At 57.6% G+C, this 14714-nt stretch overlaps 9 protein-coding genes across 10 annotated transcripts; 5 read left to right on the forward strand and 4 right to left on the reverse strand.

Moving 5' to 3' along the window:
- Nucleotides 1–247: 247 nt before the first annotated feature.
- On the reverse strand, nucleotides 248–1063 carry IUM83_18744 (uncharacterized protein; the record flags this gene model as incomplete). The annotated part of the gene is made up of 4 exons (XM_067943755.1): nucleotides 248–272; nucleotides 345–420; nucleotides 508–944; nucleotides 1026–1063. The coding sequence occupies 4 exons, from the start codon at nucleotides 1061–1063 to the stop codon at nucleotides 248–250; spliced, it is 576 nt and encodes a 191-aa protein (XP_067792292.1).
- A 417-nt stretch (nucleotides 1064–1480) lies between these two features.
- On the reverse strand, nucleotides 1481–1913 carry IUM83_18745 (uncharacterized protein; the record flags this gene model as incomplete). The annotated part of the gene is made up of 3 exons (XM_067943756.1): nucleotides 1481–1549; nucleotides 1642–1770; nucleotides 1857–1913. 3 exons carry the CDS (start codon nucleotides 1911–1913, stop codon nucleotides 1481–1483), a joined length of 255 nt encoding a protein of 84 aa, XP_067792263.1.
- A 201-nt stretch (nucleotides 1914–2114) lies between these two features.
- IUM83_18746 (lysosomal cobalamin transporter) lies at nucleotides 2115–3752 on the forward strand (the record flags this gene model as incomplete). The annotated part of the gene is made up of 3 exons (XM_067943757.1): nucleotides 2115–2401; nucleotides 2536–3152; nucleotides 3232–3752. 3 exons carry the CDS (start codon nucleotides 2115–2117, stop codon nucleotides 3750–3752), a joined length of 1425 nt encoding a protein of 474 aa, XP_067792293.1.
- Nucleotides 3753–3967: 215 nt separating this feature from the next.
- IUM83_18747 (Molecular chaperone (DnaJ superfamily)) lies at nucleotides 3968–5726 on the reverse strand (the record flags this gene model as incomplete). Its single annotated transcript, XM_067943758.1, has 3 exons — nucleotides 3968–5331; nucleotides 5553–5568; nucleotides 5640–5726. 3 exons carry the CDS (start codon nucleotides 5724–5726, stop codon nucleotides 3968–3970), a joined length of 1467 nt encoding a protein of 488 aa, XP_067792264.1.
- Nucleotides 5727–6150: 424 nt separating this feature from the next.
- On the reverse strand, nucleotides 6151–7459 carry IUM83_18748 (ATP-dependent RNA helicase eIF4A; the record flags this gene model as incomplete). The annotated part of the gene is made up of 3 exons (XM_067943759.1): nucleotides 6151–6418; nucleotides 6474–7355; nucleotides 7431–7459. 3 exons carry the CDS (start codon nucleotides 7457–7459, stop codon nucleotides 6151–6153), a joined length of 1179 nt encoding a protein of 392 aa, XP_067792262.1.
- Nucleotides 7460–8011: 552 nt separating this feature from the next.
- Nucleotides 8012–8799, forward strand: IUM83_18749 (chaperone DnaK; the record flags this gene model as incomplete). Its single annotated transcript, XM_067943760.1, has 2 exons — nucleotides 8012–8417; nucleotides 8576–8799. 2 exons carry the CDS (start codon nucleotides 8012–8014, stop codon nucleotides 8797–8799), a joined length of 630 nt encoding a protein of 209 aa, XP_067792319.1.
- A 269-nt stretch (nucleotides 8800–9068) lies between these two features.
- IUM83_18750 (importin-like protein) lies at nucleotides 9069–12320 on the forward strand (the record flags this gene model as incomplete). Of its 2 annotated transcripts, XM_067943761.1 has the most annotated exons (2): nucleotides 9069–11096; nucleotides 11168–11197. In XM_067943761.1, 2 exons carry the CDS (start codon nucleotides 9069–9071, stop codon nucleotides 11195–11197), a joined length of 2058 nt encoding a protein of 685 aa, XP_067792299.1. The 2 variants fall into 2 exon arrangements, with proteins under 2 accessions (XP_067792299.1, XP_067792300.1); XM_067943762.1 differs by having other exon boundaries at nucleotides 9069–12320.
- A 1058-nt stretch (nucleotides 12321–13378) lies between these two features.
- On the forward strand, nucleotides 13379–13803 carry IUM83_18751 (uncharacterized protein; the record flags this gene model as incomplete). The annotated part of the gene is made up of 3 exons (XM_067943763.1): nucleotides 13379–13421; nucleotides 13478–13509; nucleotides 13666–13803. 3 exons carry the CDS (start codon nucleotides 13379–13381, stop codon nucleotides 13801–13803), a joined length of 213 nt encoding a protein of 70 aa, XP_067792298.1.
- Nucleotides 13804–13856: 53 nt separating this feature from the next.
- IUM83_18752 (uncharacterized protein) lies at nucleotides 13857–14265 on the forward strand (the record flags this gene model as incomplete). The annotated part of the gene is made up of 2 exons (XM_067943764.1): nucleotides 13857–13944; nucleotides 14054–14265. The coding sequence occupies 2 exons, from the start codon at nucleotides 13857–13859 to the stop codon at nucleotides 14263–14265; spliced, it is 300 nt and encodes a 99-aa protein (XP_067792283.1).
- Nucleotides 14266–14714: the final 449 nt, after the last annotated feature.

Here is a 14714-nt window from a genome sequence, read left to right on the forward strand (position 1 = left end):
AGAGGCCGAATGCGAGGTGATGAAGCATCACCTTATGCACCTCTTTAGTTTATGCCCTTTAGTAGGCCAATCGAGCAGCTTGACCAAGGTGGAGCAATGCCAATGTAATGTAGCTAGACACAGCAACGATTTCAACAAGACGGAAATTTATAAACGCGTGTGAAGTACATAGCTACCAAGGCTATGTGAGACTCTGGATGATAATTGTTCTCATCACGAGAAAATTATCATCAAGTTGTCTGCACTGCTAGACGATCTCCTTGATTCGTTTCCTGCCCAGCGTCACCACCAGCGAACACAGTCAGCACCGAGCGTCTCTCAATGCTTGAATGAATTCAACGTACTCTAACGCGTCGAGCTCCTTCAGTGCTGCATCCACTACTTCACGCCGCTTGATCCAGAACACAGGCTCCGTGGCAGCTACGAAATAGTCACGCACCACAAAGCTTGAAAAGTTAGCCATACACTCCTCTCCGCAGTCACCAGAGCGTAATTGCAGCAACCCACCCAAGTCTGCAACCGATTCTTGCTGTTCTGCCGACCTCCGCTTCTTGTGTCTGATCGCTGGGTTCGACGGTGAAATCGTGTGCAGGTGAGCGCCACTCAGCAGGTTCGACGCCTTCGTCGGGGCGGGCAGATGGCTGCCGTGCAGAGGCAAAGCCGTCTTCACTGTCAGCGGTCGGTCCAAGGGGTTCGGCCTCGACGGCGCGTCGTCCGAGTCCCGCGACACCGACCGCCTCCGCTTCCTGGCGTTGGTCGGCGCACGCACGTCCGGCTCGTGACGCACTCGTGTTGTGACGTGCTGGAGCTTGGCCTTGGCGCTGCTCTTCGGGCCCTTGCTCAAGCTCTTCGCGGGGTCAGGAAGCCGCGAACCAAACGCGAACCTGGCGCGAGTGCTTGCCGTCGTCGCTGCTGCTGGCGACGAGACGCCTCCAAGCCGCTGCCTGGACACGAGCACGTCGTTGTAAGCTTTATTGTATTATACTATTGCAGCAATTGACGCGCGGGGAGTTAGCGTGGCGTACTTCTTGCGGGGACGAGCCGCGTTCTCCTCCAGCGTCATGGTCTTGTGAAAAATGGCGCCAGTATTCAAAGTAAGACGGACTTAGTCGGGATCCTATCCTACTGCATAGTAGTCGAGAGGCGAGATGCCTGTCAGCGGCTGCACCAAGCTGAGCCAACTCGCGAGATACTGCGGCAGTTTAACCTCCGACGGAGTATTAATGTCGCTGCTACTGGGACGCGCGAGCTTGGAGTAACTGCATGGCCGCTGCCGTCTCGCACGGGTGCAGGAAGGAATACGGCTTGCCCAGAACTGGGTGCTCCTCCATGGCAACGAAGGTCGAGCGGCCATCAGACCCCGGAAACTGGACGTCACGCGTTACGACACTTGCTGGTAAGGGCGTTCCATCGACGGCGAGTGCTCGGAAGTACAGCACGGGCGTCTGGTAGATCGTGTGGTAGACGATGTGGAACTCGACTAGAGCAGTTTTGACGTTTTCGGGCTGGAAGGCGGTCTGGACTTCGTCACGTCTTCAGCCAAGATTTCCTATGGAATGCAACCAACCAGAGTCAGTTAGTCGTTGCTCGTTACAGCGGGGCTCCATTGGGCATATTGCCATCTTGAAGCAGCTTGCCCACCTCTTCTACCAGCAGCAGTTCGTCGATGTCTCCATCCAGCTCTATGGTCAACTTCTCGCTCTTCTCGTCCTCCGCGAGATACGGCATGACGTTTCCTGTTGAGACGAGGTACGAATCCCCGTCCAAGTGCTTCAACGTTGCATCACAATGTCAACCGCTTCTTGCAATGAACGACGCACTAGTACCAACTCCAACATTCTTCCACTGCAGCTCACCTGGCGGTTCCCACGTCTCCATTCCCACGTGGCCACACTCCTCCCAGTCCCCGCCATCTGCACACTCGCCACCTCATGCGAGCCTTGCCTCTGCAACAGCTCCGCCTCCACACAGAATTCTTCGTACCTCAGGCTTCCGTCCGCATCGTTCCCGAACCCACCCAACAGACTACTAAAGTGATGTGCACCACACCACCCTCTCCTTCTTCAAACCAGATCGAAGTCAAGTCACCACTTCAATTCTTCTCTCCAGCCCCCATGGACTCGTCGGCGCTGCTCGTATGGCTCCTGTACGCCAGCGTGGCGCTCGTGCTGCTGCTGCTCAGCACGTCGCTGGTGCTCTACGCGCAGCCCAAGCACGGCGCGTCCTCGTCGCTCGCCGCCTTCGCCGGCACCTCCACACTTAGCGCCGCGCCGCTCACCGTCTCCTCGCGCTTCGTCAACGGCGTCTGCGTGCTGGCGCTCTACATCTCGCTGCTGTGCCTGTTCACGGCGCCCGTGGACGTCTACCTGCTGGAGAACGCGCTGCCGCACGTGCCGACAACGTGCGTGCGCTGCGCGTGCTGTACCGCGTGTACTTCGCGGCGCTGGCGCTGTACTCGTTCGTGGGGGCGCCGCTGGCTTACAACTACGCCAAGCAGACGGAGATCGCGCACCTGACGTTGCGTTTCTCGGCCAGAGACCGCCTCTACGCGGCACTCAAGCGCACGGCGTGCTTCCTGATGGGCCTGTCGCTGCTGCTGGTCATGGCCATGGTGGTGCTGCTGTGCGGCAAGCCCGCCAGCTCGGACATCGACTGGCTGCGGCCGCTGCTCAAGTTCTCGTCGGACCTGGAGACGTTCCTGCGCCTTCTGGTAGGCATCTTGGCGCTGACGGGCATGTACCTCTGGCTGTTCGTGTGCAGTCGAGGACTCGCGAGCGTGCCGCTGGTCGGGCTGCTCATGGAGGACCACAGCATTGACGAGAACATGACGACGTTCGAGGACTTGTTGCAGGAGAACGCAATGGAGACGCAGGCGACCAAGCAGACGAGAGAGACCATTCTACAGAGATATGCCGTCGAGCAGCAGATGAGTGGGGCTGATCAGGAGCGGCTGTCGCAGTTGAAAACGCGCGAAAAGCTTCTTGAAGAGCGCCGCGAAGTGCTGAATGCTAACCTGCGCAGATTCGCGCTGACGGGCAAGCTGTCTTGCTGGAAGATCCCGATCGGCGTGGTGTTGATGATCCTGTCGTTGCTCATCGTCGTCTCCATGCTCATCACGAGCATCGACAAGATGGCACACTCCAATTTTGAGCGTGGGTTTTGCTGAATGCTCCGGAGTTCCCCAACCCGATGGATCTGCTGCTGGTGCTGGCTTCGCGCGTGTTCCCCTAGACTACGTGGTCTTCGCTGTGCTCTTCGTATATCTGTTCACAATTTCGCTGGTTGTACTCAAGCGCCACGGCCTGCAGTTCTTGTGCTTCCGACTCGGACGCTTGCAGCCGCGACTTACGTCTGCTGCTACGATGACGATGCTGTCGCTCGTACTGATGCAGCTTGCTATGGTTGGGCTATTTGCGCTGCTCACACTGGCACCACAGTATGCCACCTTCGGACACCAAATGTTCGCTAACGCTTCTGGACGTGTCGTTCCCTGCACTTTGGAAGAGGCCGCGAACGCTGCAGCGGCTGCAGCCAAGTCTGGTGGCCTGCCAGCGCACTGCCGGATGACGCAGTTAGCACGATTCTACAACACTCTTGCAGTAGAACTCCCCATGTTCGGCACGGCCTTCTTCGTGGGCCAACTTTTTTTCGCTGCTGCCTTCGTGCCGTGGATCGCCCATGCCTATTGCATGGCTAAGAGGCTCGACGACCCCATTGACCCCAAGCGCCAGCGGCTGCTGAGTGACTACTAAGCTCGCAAACGCGTAGATCAAACGAATATGAAGGAGAGAGAAGGAGCTGTACAACACAACCGGCGTCAACTACTAAATTCTAAAACGTGTCAATCCCATCTCGTCGCTCCTCCTCACTTTCTCCTTTGAAATTCTACCTTACTGTTGCATCCTTCTCCCTGGCTGTCCGTCCGGAGTTCCCGCTTATAGCATCTATGACTCACTGCCTTCAACACTTAGTGGCTGTGGGATGACGCGTTGCTGGTGGCGTCCATGGAGCTCGTGCGCTCCTTACCCGCGAAGAAGCGGTTCTGGAAGCCGCCAAAAATGTTGCGAATGCCGCCAGCAGGACTGTCAGCAGCTGACCCCTTTCCGTTCTGCGAGGTGTTGGAGCCGCGCGCGTCGTCGAACGGACCAGCCACCTGGTTCGGGTCGCATCCTGCTAGGAACGCCTCGTACGACTGCTCGCGCTCCGTCAGCAGCTCCTCCGTGCGGATCTGCTTGGCCTCCACCCGGCCGCAAACCTCCTCAAACGCCTTCTTCGCCGCCACGTACTCCTTCTGCAGCGCATCCAGGTCGTGCTTGATGCCCGCCAGCTCGTGCTCGCTCTGCTGGATGCTGCGCAGCGCCGCAGACTGTTCGTCGATCTTCAGGCACTTGATCGAGTACTTGACGGCGGACAGCCAGTTGTCTCCGTAGACACAGAAGAGGTGTTCGCCCTTCTCGAGCGGCACCGTGCGGCGCACCTCGAAGAGCGACAGCTTGCTGAAGATCTCGGGCAGCTCCGAGTCGCTGTTGGCGCCTGGCCACAGCTCCGGGTTCAGGTCCATGAGCTCCACGGTGCTGGAGAGGTACATGTCGGCGGCCGTGCAGCGCGGCTTCTTGACCGACTCCTGCACCATGCGCACGGCGCCGTGCTGGTCGAAGAGCACCAGCTTGAACTTGCTCTTGGAGGCCGAGCGGCACATGAAGACGACGGACTCGCGGTCGCGGTCCACCTGCAGCTTGTAGAAGTGCGCGTCCTGCTTGTCCACCTTGGCGTTGCGCTCCATGCCGAAGACCATCTGCGTCACCTGCGGCAGCTGCGTCGAGTTGTTGCGCTCGTCGCACAGGTCCCTGGCGGCGGACAGCACGCTCTGCGAGATCTGCGTGGGAATGGGCATGCCGATCTTGGTGAAGAGCGCGCCCACGACGCGGCCGAAGCCGCCCATGGACTCCACGTCCACGCTCTCGAACTCCATGTCCTTGCCGCTGTCGCCGGCCACATCGTACTGGCGTCGCTTGTTCGGGTCGCTCAGCACGGCGTACGCGGCGCTGGCCTGCTTGAACTTGTCGGCGGCCTCGGCCGAGCCGGCGTTGCGGTCCGGGTGGTACTTGAGCGCCAGCTTGCGGTAGGCCGTCTTGATCTCCAGCTCGCTGGCCGACTTCTCCACGCCCAGCACCTCGTACAGGTTGGTGCTCTCCTCGGGCTGCTTGGGCACGGGCTCGCTCATGGTGGCGCGCGGAGGGGAGGCGGGGCTGGGCAGGCACTTGACGGGACCGCTACTGGCGGAGAACTGGCAAATGTGGAAGAAGGCCGGCGTGTCGCTCCAGCGAGCCGCTGTCAATCTGAAACACAATACCAGTTGATACCCTGCAACATCCGGTCACAATTGTATCTATTCCGACGGGGTATTATGCAAATAATAGCTGCTATAGCCGTATGACCTCTATAGTTTACTACTGTTTAGACCGCTTATTTATACAATAAGCACTGTACCGTGTGACAAATCATCCCCGCTGGACTCTCGGTTGCGAGCTGACCGGCTCGCCGCGGCTCACCTTCAGTTGACGAGCCCTGTGATTTTACGAAAGTCACTTTGGATGAGAATGATGTCCCGCCAGCATTGACGTTGAGGCCACGCTTACCGTCGCTTCCGAATGCAGCAGCAGCGAGCAACTTCTCGGCGAGAAACTGCAGTTCAGCTTTGCAAAATCCTGATTTCTTGAAGCCATTTGAGACAAAAGGCGTCCGCAGCCAGTCAAGACGTTCCACCCCGGTCCCGCTGACGTACAACGGGCTCAACCAACGCAGAAGACAAGAAGGCCAACAAGGGATGAAACAAAACAAGAAGACACACAGCCCCCTTCCTCTTTTTCTTTAAAACCGCCTCTCCTCTCACCTGCAGCTCTTTTCTCTCCGTCTCCTGTTTTCCACTCTCGTCGACCCCCTCCGTTCCCCTACTGCTTGCTGTCCTAACACTTGGTTCTACATCGGTTGGCCCGCGAGCGCCGCACACCGTCGTCTCTCACTTCTTCGCCGTCCGTCCCCGACGCCCTCCTGCCGTCGCATCGACCGCCGTCGAGCCGCAAGGTCGGCGACGGCTCGGCAGACGCAACGCGCGAAGCCTCGCTGGGGAACGCTCACTGGAGGGGGCTCTTAAATAAGATCCGCGACGTTCATGGGCATCTCGTCGATCTGCGTGTTGTAGAACTGCTCAATGTCGCGCAGGTATCGCACGTCGTTGTGCGTCAAAAAGTTGATGGCCACACCCTTACGACCGAAACGACCCGAACGACCGATACGGTGGATGTAGTTCTCGCGGTTCGTGGGCAGGTCGTAGTTGATGACCAGCGACACCTGCTGCACATCGATACCACGGGCCAGCAGGTCCGTGGTGATCAGCACGCGAGGAGCCCGAGCGGAACTCACGCATAATGATGTCACGCTCGCGCTGCTCCATGTCGCCGTGCATGGCCGACACCGTGAAGTCCTTCGACTGCATCTTCTCGGTAAGCCAGTCCACTTTTCGGCGCGTGTTGCAGTAGATGATGGCCTGTGTGATGGTCAGCGTCTCGTACAGATCGCAGAGCGTGTCGAACTTCCACTCCTCGCGGTCGATGGCGATGAAGAACTGCTTGATACCTTCAAGGGTCAGCTCGTCGCGCTTCACGAGGATGCGGATGGGCTCGCGCATGAAGCGGCGGGTCACCTCGAGCACGTCCAGGGGCATGGTAGCCGAGAACAGGGCCACCTGCACCTTCTCGGGCAGGAAGCGGAAGACCTCGTAGATCTGGTCCTTGAAACCGCGGGACAGCATCTCATCGGCCTCGTCCAGCACGAACATCTTGACCTCGTCCGTGCGCAGCGCGCGGCGGTTGATCATGTCGCCCACACGGCCGGGGGTGCCGACCACGATGTGCACGCCCTGCTGCAGCGTGCGGATGTCGTCGCGCACGGCGGTACCGCCGACGCAGGCGTGCACCTGCACGCTCATGTAGTCGCCGATGGCCACCACGACCTTGACGATCTGCTGGGCCAGCTCGCGCGTGGGGGCGAGGATCAGGGCCTGGGTCTCCTTCAGGTTGATGTCGATCTTCTGCAGGATGGACACGGCGAACGTGGCCGTCTTACCGGTACCGGACTGGGCCTGGGCGATGCAGTCGTGGCCCAGCAGGATGGGCTTCACGGCGCGCTGCTGGATGGCCGACGGCTTCTCGAAACCGTAGGCGTAGATGCCGCGCAGCAGGTCCTCGCGCAGCTCCATGCCGTCGAAGGTCTCGATCACCTCGTCCCAGTTGGTCTCGATGTCGCCCTCATTGAGCTGCACCTGCTCCGTCTGCTGGTCCTCCTCGACGTTCTCACTGCGGGCGGAATGCAAGCGTCAATAACGAAAAATACCGGGGGGTTATTTATTATCAACCCACGGCGGCGCTTACGTCGGCTTGCGGTCCTCGACGTCAGCCATTGTGGTGTGGGGTGGGTGGGTGGGTGCTCTACGGCGCGGGTGCTGAAGCAAGGAAAAGCGGGCGGAACGGTCGGGCGTCCGCGGTCTTCCTCTGTGTGCGTGTTTTGTTTTGAGGAGGGATCAGCACCCGCGGTCCAGGCCCGTCACTCACTTGCTCTTTGTATGCCGCACCGAGTGGGTGGCCAGCAGACTGTCGCTCCGAATCGACTTCCCGGATGCAGAGGGACCCTAACCCGCGTCGAAAATGTAATTGATTTCCAGGAATACAATTATCTGGCGCCTATATGTGACACGTGGATGAAACTCCCTCGCAATAATTGTGTCGCAACAGCGAGGAGAGATTTCATTGGCTAATAATGGCTCACTTCAACTAGCAAAAAAAACTGCTTCAGATGAAACTTGGCGAAAACCCGGCAAGCGCATGCTGTCGACCACGACCAGCGCCTCGGTCGAGGTGGACTTGCTTTTCGAGGGTGTGGACTTCTCGCGACCGTGACCTGCGCCAAGCTCGATCCGCTCAACGTGGAGCTGTTCAAGTGCTGCGAGGAGACTATGCTCAAGGTGCTCGAGGACGCCAAGATGAAGCCCGAGGACGTGACGGAGCTGGTGCTATTGGACGGCAAGGAGCTGTCCGAGTCGGTCAGCCGGGACGAGGTCGCTGTCTACGGTGCCGCCATGCAGGGCGCCATCCTGGACGGTATCCGCAGCGACGTCACCAACTCGCTGCTGGCGGTGGACGTGACCCCGCTGTCGCTCGGCATTGAAACCGTGAGCACGTTCATGTCGGTACTGATCAAGTGCAACACGGCTATCCCCGTGCGCAAGACGCGCGTGTACAAGGCAGAGGAGGGCTACCTTGTGTATCTACTGGGGCGAGAGTGCCTGCGTCGAGTCCAAGAACAAGCTGGGCGAATTCAACATTTCCGGCCTCGAGCGCGCCAAGCGGGGCGAGCCGCAGGTGGAGGTCACGTTCAAGATCGACGCCAACGGCATCCTGAAAGTGTCTGCGTGTGACAAGAAGACTGGCGCCAATGCCGATACCGCCATCTCGAATAACTACGGCCGTCTGATCCAGGAAGGCATTGACCGCATGGTTGCCGAGGCTGACAAGTTCAGACAACGCCAAGGTGCCCCGCCGCATCAAGACCCGCAACGACCTGGAGCAGTTCATCTACCACGTCATCGAGATGGTTCGCGAGAAGGGCGACATCAACGTCAAAAGCGCCATCCGCAACACCTGCGACTGGTTCGAGGACCACGAGGAGGCCACTCTCCGCGAACTCGAGGTCAAGAAGTACATGCTTTCCTCAGCGACGCTGACTCCGCGTACGGATAGATGAACAATCACCAATGCTTGCTATTTGTTTACTACTTAGTACTCAGTAGTGATGTGGACGTACGCACCGTAGCTGTTGTCGTTATTTCGGCCTGACAGACCACAATGGCAGACCACCATGATCACAATGACACGCACGTACAGTACCTTGAGGTAGTCGCAGTGACCCACAGTTAGGGAGCTTGACGCGGCTCCATAACCCCGTCAAACAGTTATAGAGCATATCGGGCTGGATATGTAGCCATTTCTTGTCATTCACAAAAGCGCTCATCAATGGCCGACGACGTCCTGCGGATGCGCGAGCTGCTGGCGCTGAGCCTGCGCGCGCCGGAGCCGCAGCGGTCCGCGGCCGAGGGCGAGCTGCAGCAGCTGCAGCGCGCGCCCATCACGGCCCCGTTCCTGGCGGCGCTGCTGGACATGTGCGTGGCTGTGCCCGGCGCCGACGGCGCGCCCCGCAACCTGGCGCTCCTGGGGGCGGCGGACGCGGACGTGCGGCTACTGGCCGTGCTGTGGCTCAAGCACTTCCTAAAAGCACAGTGGCGGCAGCGCAAGGCCACCAACATGCTCTCCGAAGACGAACGCGCCCACGCGCGCGGTGTGCTGCTGTTCGCGGCGCTGCACGAGCCGCAGCCGACGGTGGCGCTGCACCTGGCGCTGGTGGTGGCGGCCATTGCACGCGCCGAATTCCCGAACCAATGGGCGTTCGAGGCGCTGTTCCCGCCCATGTTGCAACCGCTGCGGCGCCAGGACGCGATGGCGGCCGACGTGGCCAGCGAGAGGCGCAGCGTGGACGTGTGCTACCGCGTGGTCAAGGAACTGGCGACCCGCAGGCTCATGCAGCACCGCAAGCAGTTCGCCATGCTCAGCGTGGAGCTGCTTCCGCTGCTGCTACAGTACTGGACGGCTGCGGCCTCGCAGCTGAACGACTTCTTGCAGGCGCAGACGGACGCGGCGGGACAGTCGAGCGCCGACAAGGCTGCAGCAATTGCTGCGGCAGTGGCGACCACCGGGGCGGAGCAGCTGACTGTCCTCGTGACGACGACCAAGCTCATTTCCACGATGCTGCTCAACGCGTTCCGGGACCTGACGGCGCTGCAGAACGGCGAGCTCCTGCGCTCGGCGCTCGTGGAGTTCTACAACCAGTTGGAGAGGCTGGTGAAGTTCCGGCAGACGTTTGGTGCGGTCGTAGATGTCAGTTCTGGCGCAGAGCTGGAGGAGGCCATGCTGACACTCGACAAGTGCATGCACCGGGTCGCGGCCATTGTCGTGGGCGTGCAGAACTCGTACCCGATGGAGTTTCGCGAATACTTGCGGCCGTACCTCGCGCTGTTCTGGAACGTGCTCAACGCGTTTGCCTCCAGCCCCGCGACAGTGCTTCCGCCACCAAGACGGTTACAGATTGACGCCCTCCAGTTTTTTGCCAACGTGTTGAGCTGTCGGCTGTACAAGAATGAGAGTCTCTCGGGCCCGGGCGGGACGACACGGGTGATGGCGAAAGTTATAACGGCTACAGGAGATGTAGCACTGACAGATGCCATGGTGCTGGAAGCGCAAACAGCGATGCAGACATTCTTTACTCAAGCGGAAAACCGTTTTGCATCGATGCTGAACTTGGTCGTGATGCACTACATGACATCGACTGCCAAGGACCTGGAAGAGTGGCAGAGCGACCCCGAGGCGTACTGCACGCTTATGGAGAGTTTAACCGCGAAGGAATCGGTGCGGGCCTGCGCTGAAAATGTTTTCTTGACGCTGGTGCAGAATTTTCCAGAACAGACGATTCCTGCCCTGACACAGATGACCTCCAGCGCATCAGCGTATCTGGTGGAGCTAGGTCAAGGTCAAATATCGACTGCTGGGGATGACCGACGAGTGCTCGATATGGACGCCGTGCTTTTAGCCATCGGTTTGGGCTGCTACGATCTTCACGATTGCTTTGAGTTTGAGCCGTGGTTCCTTACCAACCTCGTACCGATCCTCGTAAGCCCGGACGCAAATGTTGGCTCCTTCCAGGGACTACCAGTTCTCCGCTTCCGCACTCTATGGCTCGTAAGCTGTTGGTTAGCGCAGTTGTCGGCAACTGTGCGACCTCCGCTTTACGACGCGCTGCTCAATCCCTCGGCGTTTTTTCATCAAGCGGATGCTGATGTGGCGCTCAAGTTGCGCATCATTCAGACGCTGGAGTCTATGATGAACGACTGGGGCTTCGAATATGAGGCGTTTGCTCCGTTCTTGCCGCGGGCACTGGAGTGTTTGTTCGCCTTCTTCCCCCAAGCAGATGAGTCCGAGAGCAAGATGAAAGTATTGGGATGCCTAGAAGCTATTATCCAGGCTTGTGGTGCTCAGATAGTTGTTTTCTGCCACCAAATCAGTGCGCCGCTACCAGCTCTTTGGACAAATGAGAGCGACGCTAGCAACTTGGTGCGCGGCAAAATACTGCAGCTAATGGCCAAACTGCTCGCGAGTGTGAAAGAAGCTCAGAAAATCCCTGCCGCTGTGCGTGTAGAAGCTGGCAGTGTGCAGACGCTGCTGGATATGTGTGTGCAAGTCATTCGATTTGCGACAGATGTGGCGAACCCGGACGAGGTGTTCTTGATGGAGAGTGGATTGGAGCTGTGGAACGAAACTCTTGATGTGTCTACAGTGTACACCGAAGAGCTTCACCTACTCTTTGGCAACGTGCTACGCTTAATGGAACGTGATTACGAGCATGTGGCGTTAGTATTGACTCTACTGGAACACTACTTGAAGCTCGGCAAGGCTCAGTTTTGGCAGAGCTACCACACAAGCGTATCTGGGCTCCTTCAAAGCGTGATCGGCAACGTAAAAGCGGAGGCCTCGCTGCAGATTGCTGAAGTGACGGAGTTTATTGTCGCGACACTACCAACTGATCAGGTGGGTGGCTTTCTGCCACTGGTGAAGTCAATGGTAGAAGCTTGTATTGCCTTTCAGCAAGGAGGTGTCAAACATGAACCTGAAAGCGTGCTTGCCGGTTACTTAAGCGTTGTCGCTCGGTTGATGATGATCAACTTGGACTTCATGCTGGAAAACCTACTGGCTAATGACACCGCCGTGTTGCTGTTGCTAGTCGAAGCGATGTTGAAGCTGTTCTACACTGTGGGATCATCGCCGTTGACGCTCTTGCGACGGAAGGTGTGGGTGCTTGCCTCCTGCTCTACTCTGATGCTGCTCCAGCAACCGCTGTTGGAAAAGACCGGCCAGATCCTCGAAATCTGCGTTGAAGTGATTGAGGATGAACAAGAAGAACTGGAGCAAAAGCGCAGTGCTACCGCTGCTGGCAACGACGAGGATGGCGTGCGATCAGGGGTCTATCGCGCTTTCCAAGCCCACCACAAAAATCAGCAGCAGCAACCACACGAAGAAGATGCCCCTATATTAGCGTTAGAATTGAAGGAGTTCGTCTGTGGAAGGCTAAAAGATCTCGCCGCCAAGTTGGGTAGCGGTGCGTTCGACGAACTGCTCCAAAGTGTTGACTCATCGGTGTTGCGCAAGCTTCAGTCATAGAATAAGACGGTGCAGTTGGAGAGGGGGTCGTCTATCGAGTTCATTTTGCATCAAGGAAAATACCAAACAACACGCGGCTACAGCGTATGGACCTCCTTTCCATGGTACTGCCTTCGAGCTATACTGGCGCTCACTCAGGCGTCATCCTGAGGTCAGGGTGAAGCTGCGCACTCGCTTTCGACATAGCTTTCGACACAGCAGCTGGTAGCTAAGACATATAAACCGAGGAGCGCTTCCTCCACAGTCAAAAGCGGGGTCCTGCTATCTTCCATCAATTTAAAGTCTTGCCAGTAAGGCATGTCCAGCATTTATGATGCGTTCCGGCTCGAATGAGGTATCGTGTGAAATGTCAGGCAGAGAAAGTTTGATCTTTTTCACGCTAGAGCCCCCCCCCCCTGCTGCAGGCACCATTTAGCCTTCGGAATACGAAGTTCGTCTTATGTGAGACCGCACAGAATGAAATGTTACTTTTCCCAAAACACAATTTCTGCGATTGATGGCTCAATCGAGATATCTTTATTCGATCTATCCAAGTACGTAGTTCTTGCTATTTAAGTTCGGTTTTTCGTTTATTGGCTGCCTAGGGATAAACTTTCGCGAGGAAGCCAGAAATGGCGTTTTTGTTATCCAATGACGAGCGGAACATGCTCAAAATCCTTGATCTTGTAAAGTACGCAGACTCTTCTATGGGCTCGTGTATCATAGAAGGTCCAAATGGAGCTATCAATTCTTATCGGAAGTTTTAGGGAGACGCAGTCTCCACCTCGTCCCCTCGTCCGTCCCTCTGATATGTCGAATATATGAAGTGACGACTTCCGGATAACAGCACGGGAGTCGGTGCTACGACATAGCTACAACGCGACGATATACCCGCTGAGAGCACCATAAGTGTTGCTTGGTAATTTATTGATTTTATCTTTCGCATCAAATGTCAATAAGCTGAAAGAATGAAATTTGCGATATATTTGGTTTCGTTTAGGTACGATGCTCCTGGTCTCCCATTTTGTTTTACGCCAACGGGGGAAAAGGAAGAAGAAAGCAGCACGGAAGCGTCGACGATGGTGGCGCACCAAGCGCGCGAGATAGCGCTTGGTGAGCAAGGTATGGTGTGGGTACGTACTGGGGTCCTGCGTATGCACTAACGAGCTGTGTTTTAGGGCGTCGTGGCGGGTTACGACCTCGCAAGGCGGTCGACTAAGTCCGAGCACCCCAAAGCCTGACAAAAGCCGACGCGGACGATAAGGACTACATCTAGGACGGAGGTGGCGACAAGGACGAGGGCAGCGGCGAGGACTTGGACGGCGGTGGCGGAGAGGACGATGACTGTGGCGGCGACGAGGACTAGGACGGCGGCGGCGGCGAGAACGACCTGGTCGAGGAGAAGGATTTGGTGGACGAGGAGGAGAAAAAGGACGGCTGTGCCAAGGCTGGCGCGGACGACAAAGATGAAGCGGCGACAGACGAGGAGAAGGCAAAGGACTGATGGCGAACGACGACTACGTAGACGACGACGACGGGTCCAAACCCGGCAGCGTTATGTCCGGCAACGCCGACGCGGACACGGACGGCAACGACCTGTTCAAGGACGAGGACGAGGAGGACGGCACCGTGTCAGAGCGGAGACGTTGGAGATCGAAATTATGTTGTAGTAACGAGGTCCATAACAGCACATACCCACATACTCAAAACAAAAACACATTTACACAACCCATTATACAAAACATATTTGACAGAACGCAGAGGTGTCAGCGGGACGCACGCAGACGACGACCGCGCCGGCGCTGGAGGAGGGGGCGACCTGAAGGGCGGAGCGGCGAAGAAGCCCAGCAGGACCAGTGCGACCACGACCAGCACGCAGTCGACGACCGCGCCGGTGCCGGAGAGGGTATGGCTTGATGGGCGGGGCGGTGAAGAAGAGCAGCGGGGCCAGTCCGGCCACGACTAGCGCGCAGACGACGACCGTGCCGGTGTCGGAGGGGGTAATGGCTTGATGGGCGGGGCGGCGGAGAAAACCAAGTAGGCAGGTGATGGCCGCGGTAATGCCAGTGCTAAAGAGCGGCAGTCGAATCTGGCTGTAAGTGATACGCACGGCAAGGGAGGGAGATGATTGGATGGAGGAATGAACTAACTCGTTGTAAAATTTGCTTTAAATGTGAGCTACGAATTGCCTTCCAGACTACCGCTCAACGGATTAAGTGTAAGCTTGTTATGCGGCTCTGTTGCAACTACTAGTTCAGCCATTCGGGATCCAGATCCTTGGACAGCGTGGGGCTTAGCTTTCGAGTACATACTAAGAGCAGAGAAAACGTTTAAGGTAGCGTCGGAATGTGCTCAGTATGTCATCGCTTTTTGTTGATTTTTCTTCCTGCCCCGAGAACTTAAAATTATACGACA

Source organism: Phytophthora cinnamomi, assembly GCF_018691715.1.
Source record: "Phytophthora cinnamomi strain GKB4 chromosome Unknown Contig36, whole genome shotgun sequence".
NCBI lineage: Eukaryota > Oomycota > Peronosporomycetes > Peronosporales > Peronosporaceae > Phytophthora > Phytophthora cinnamomi.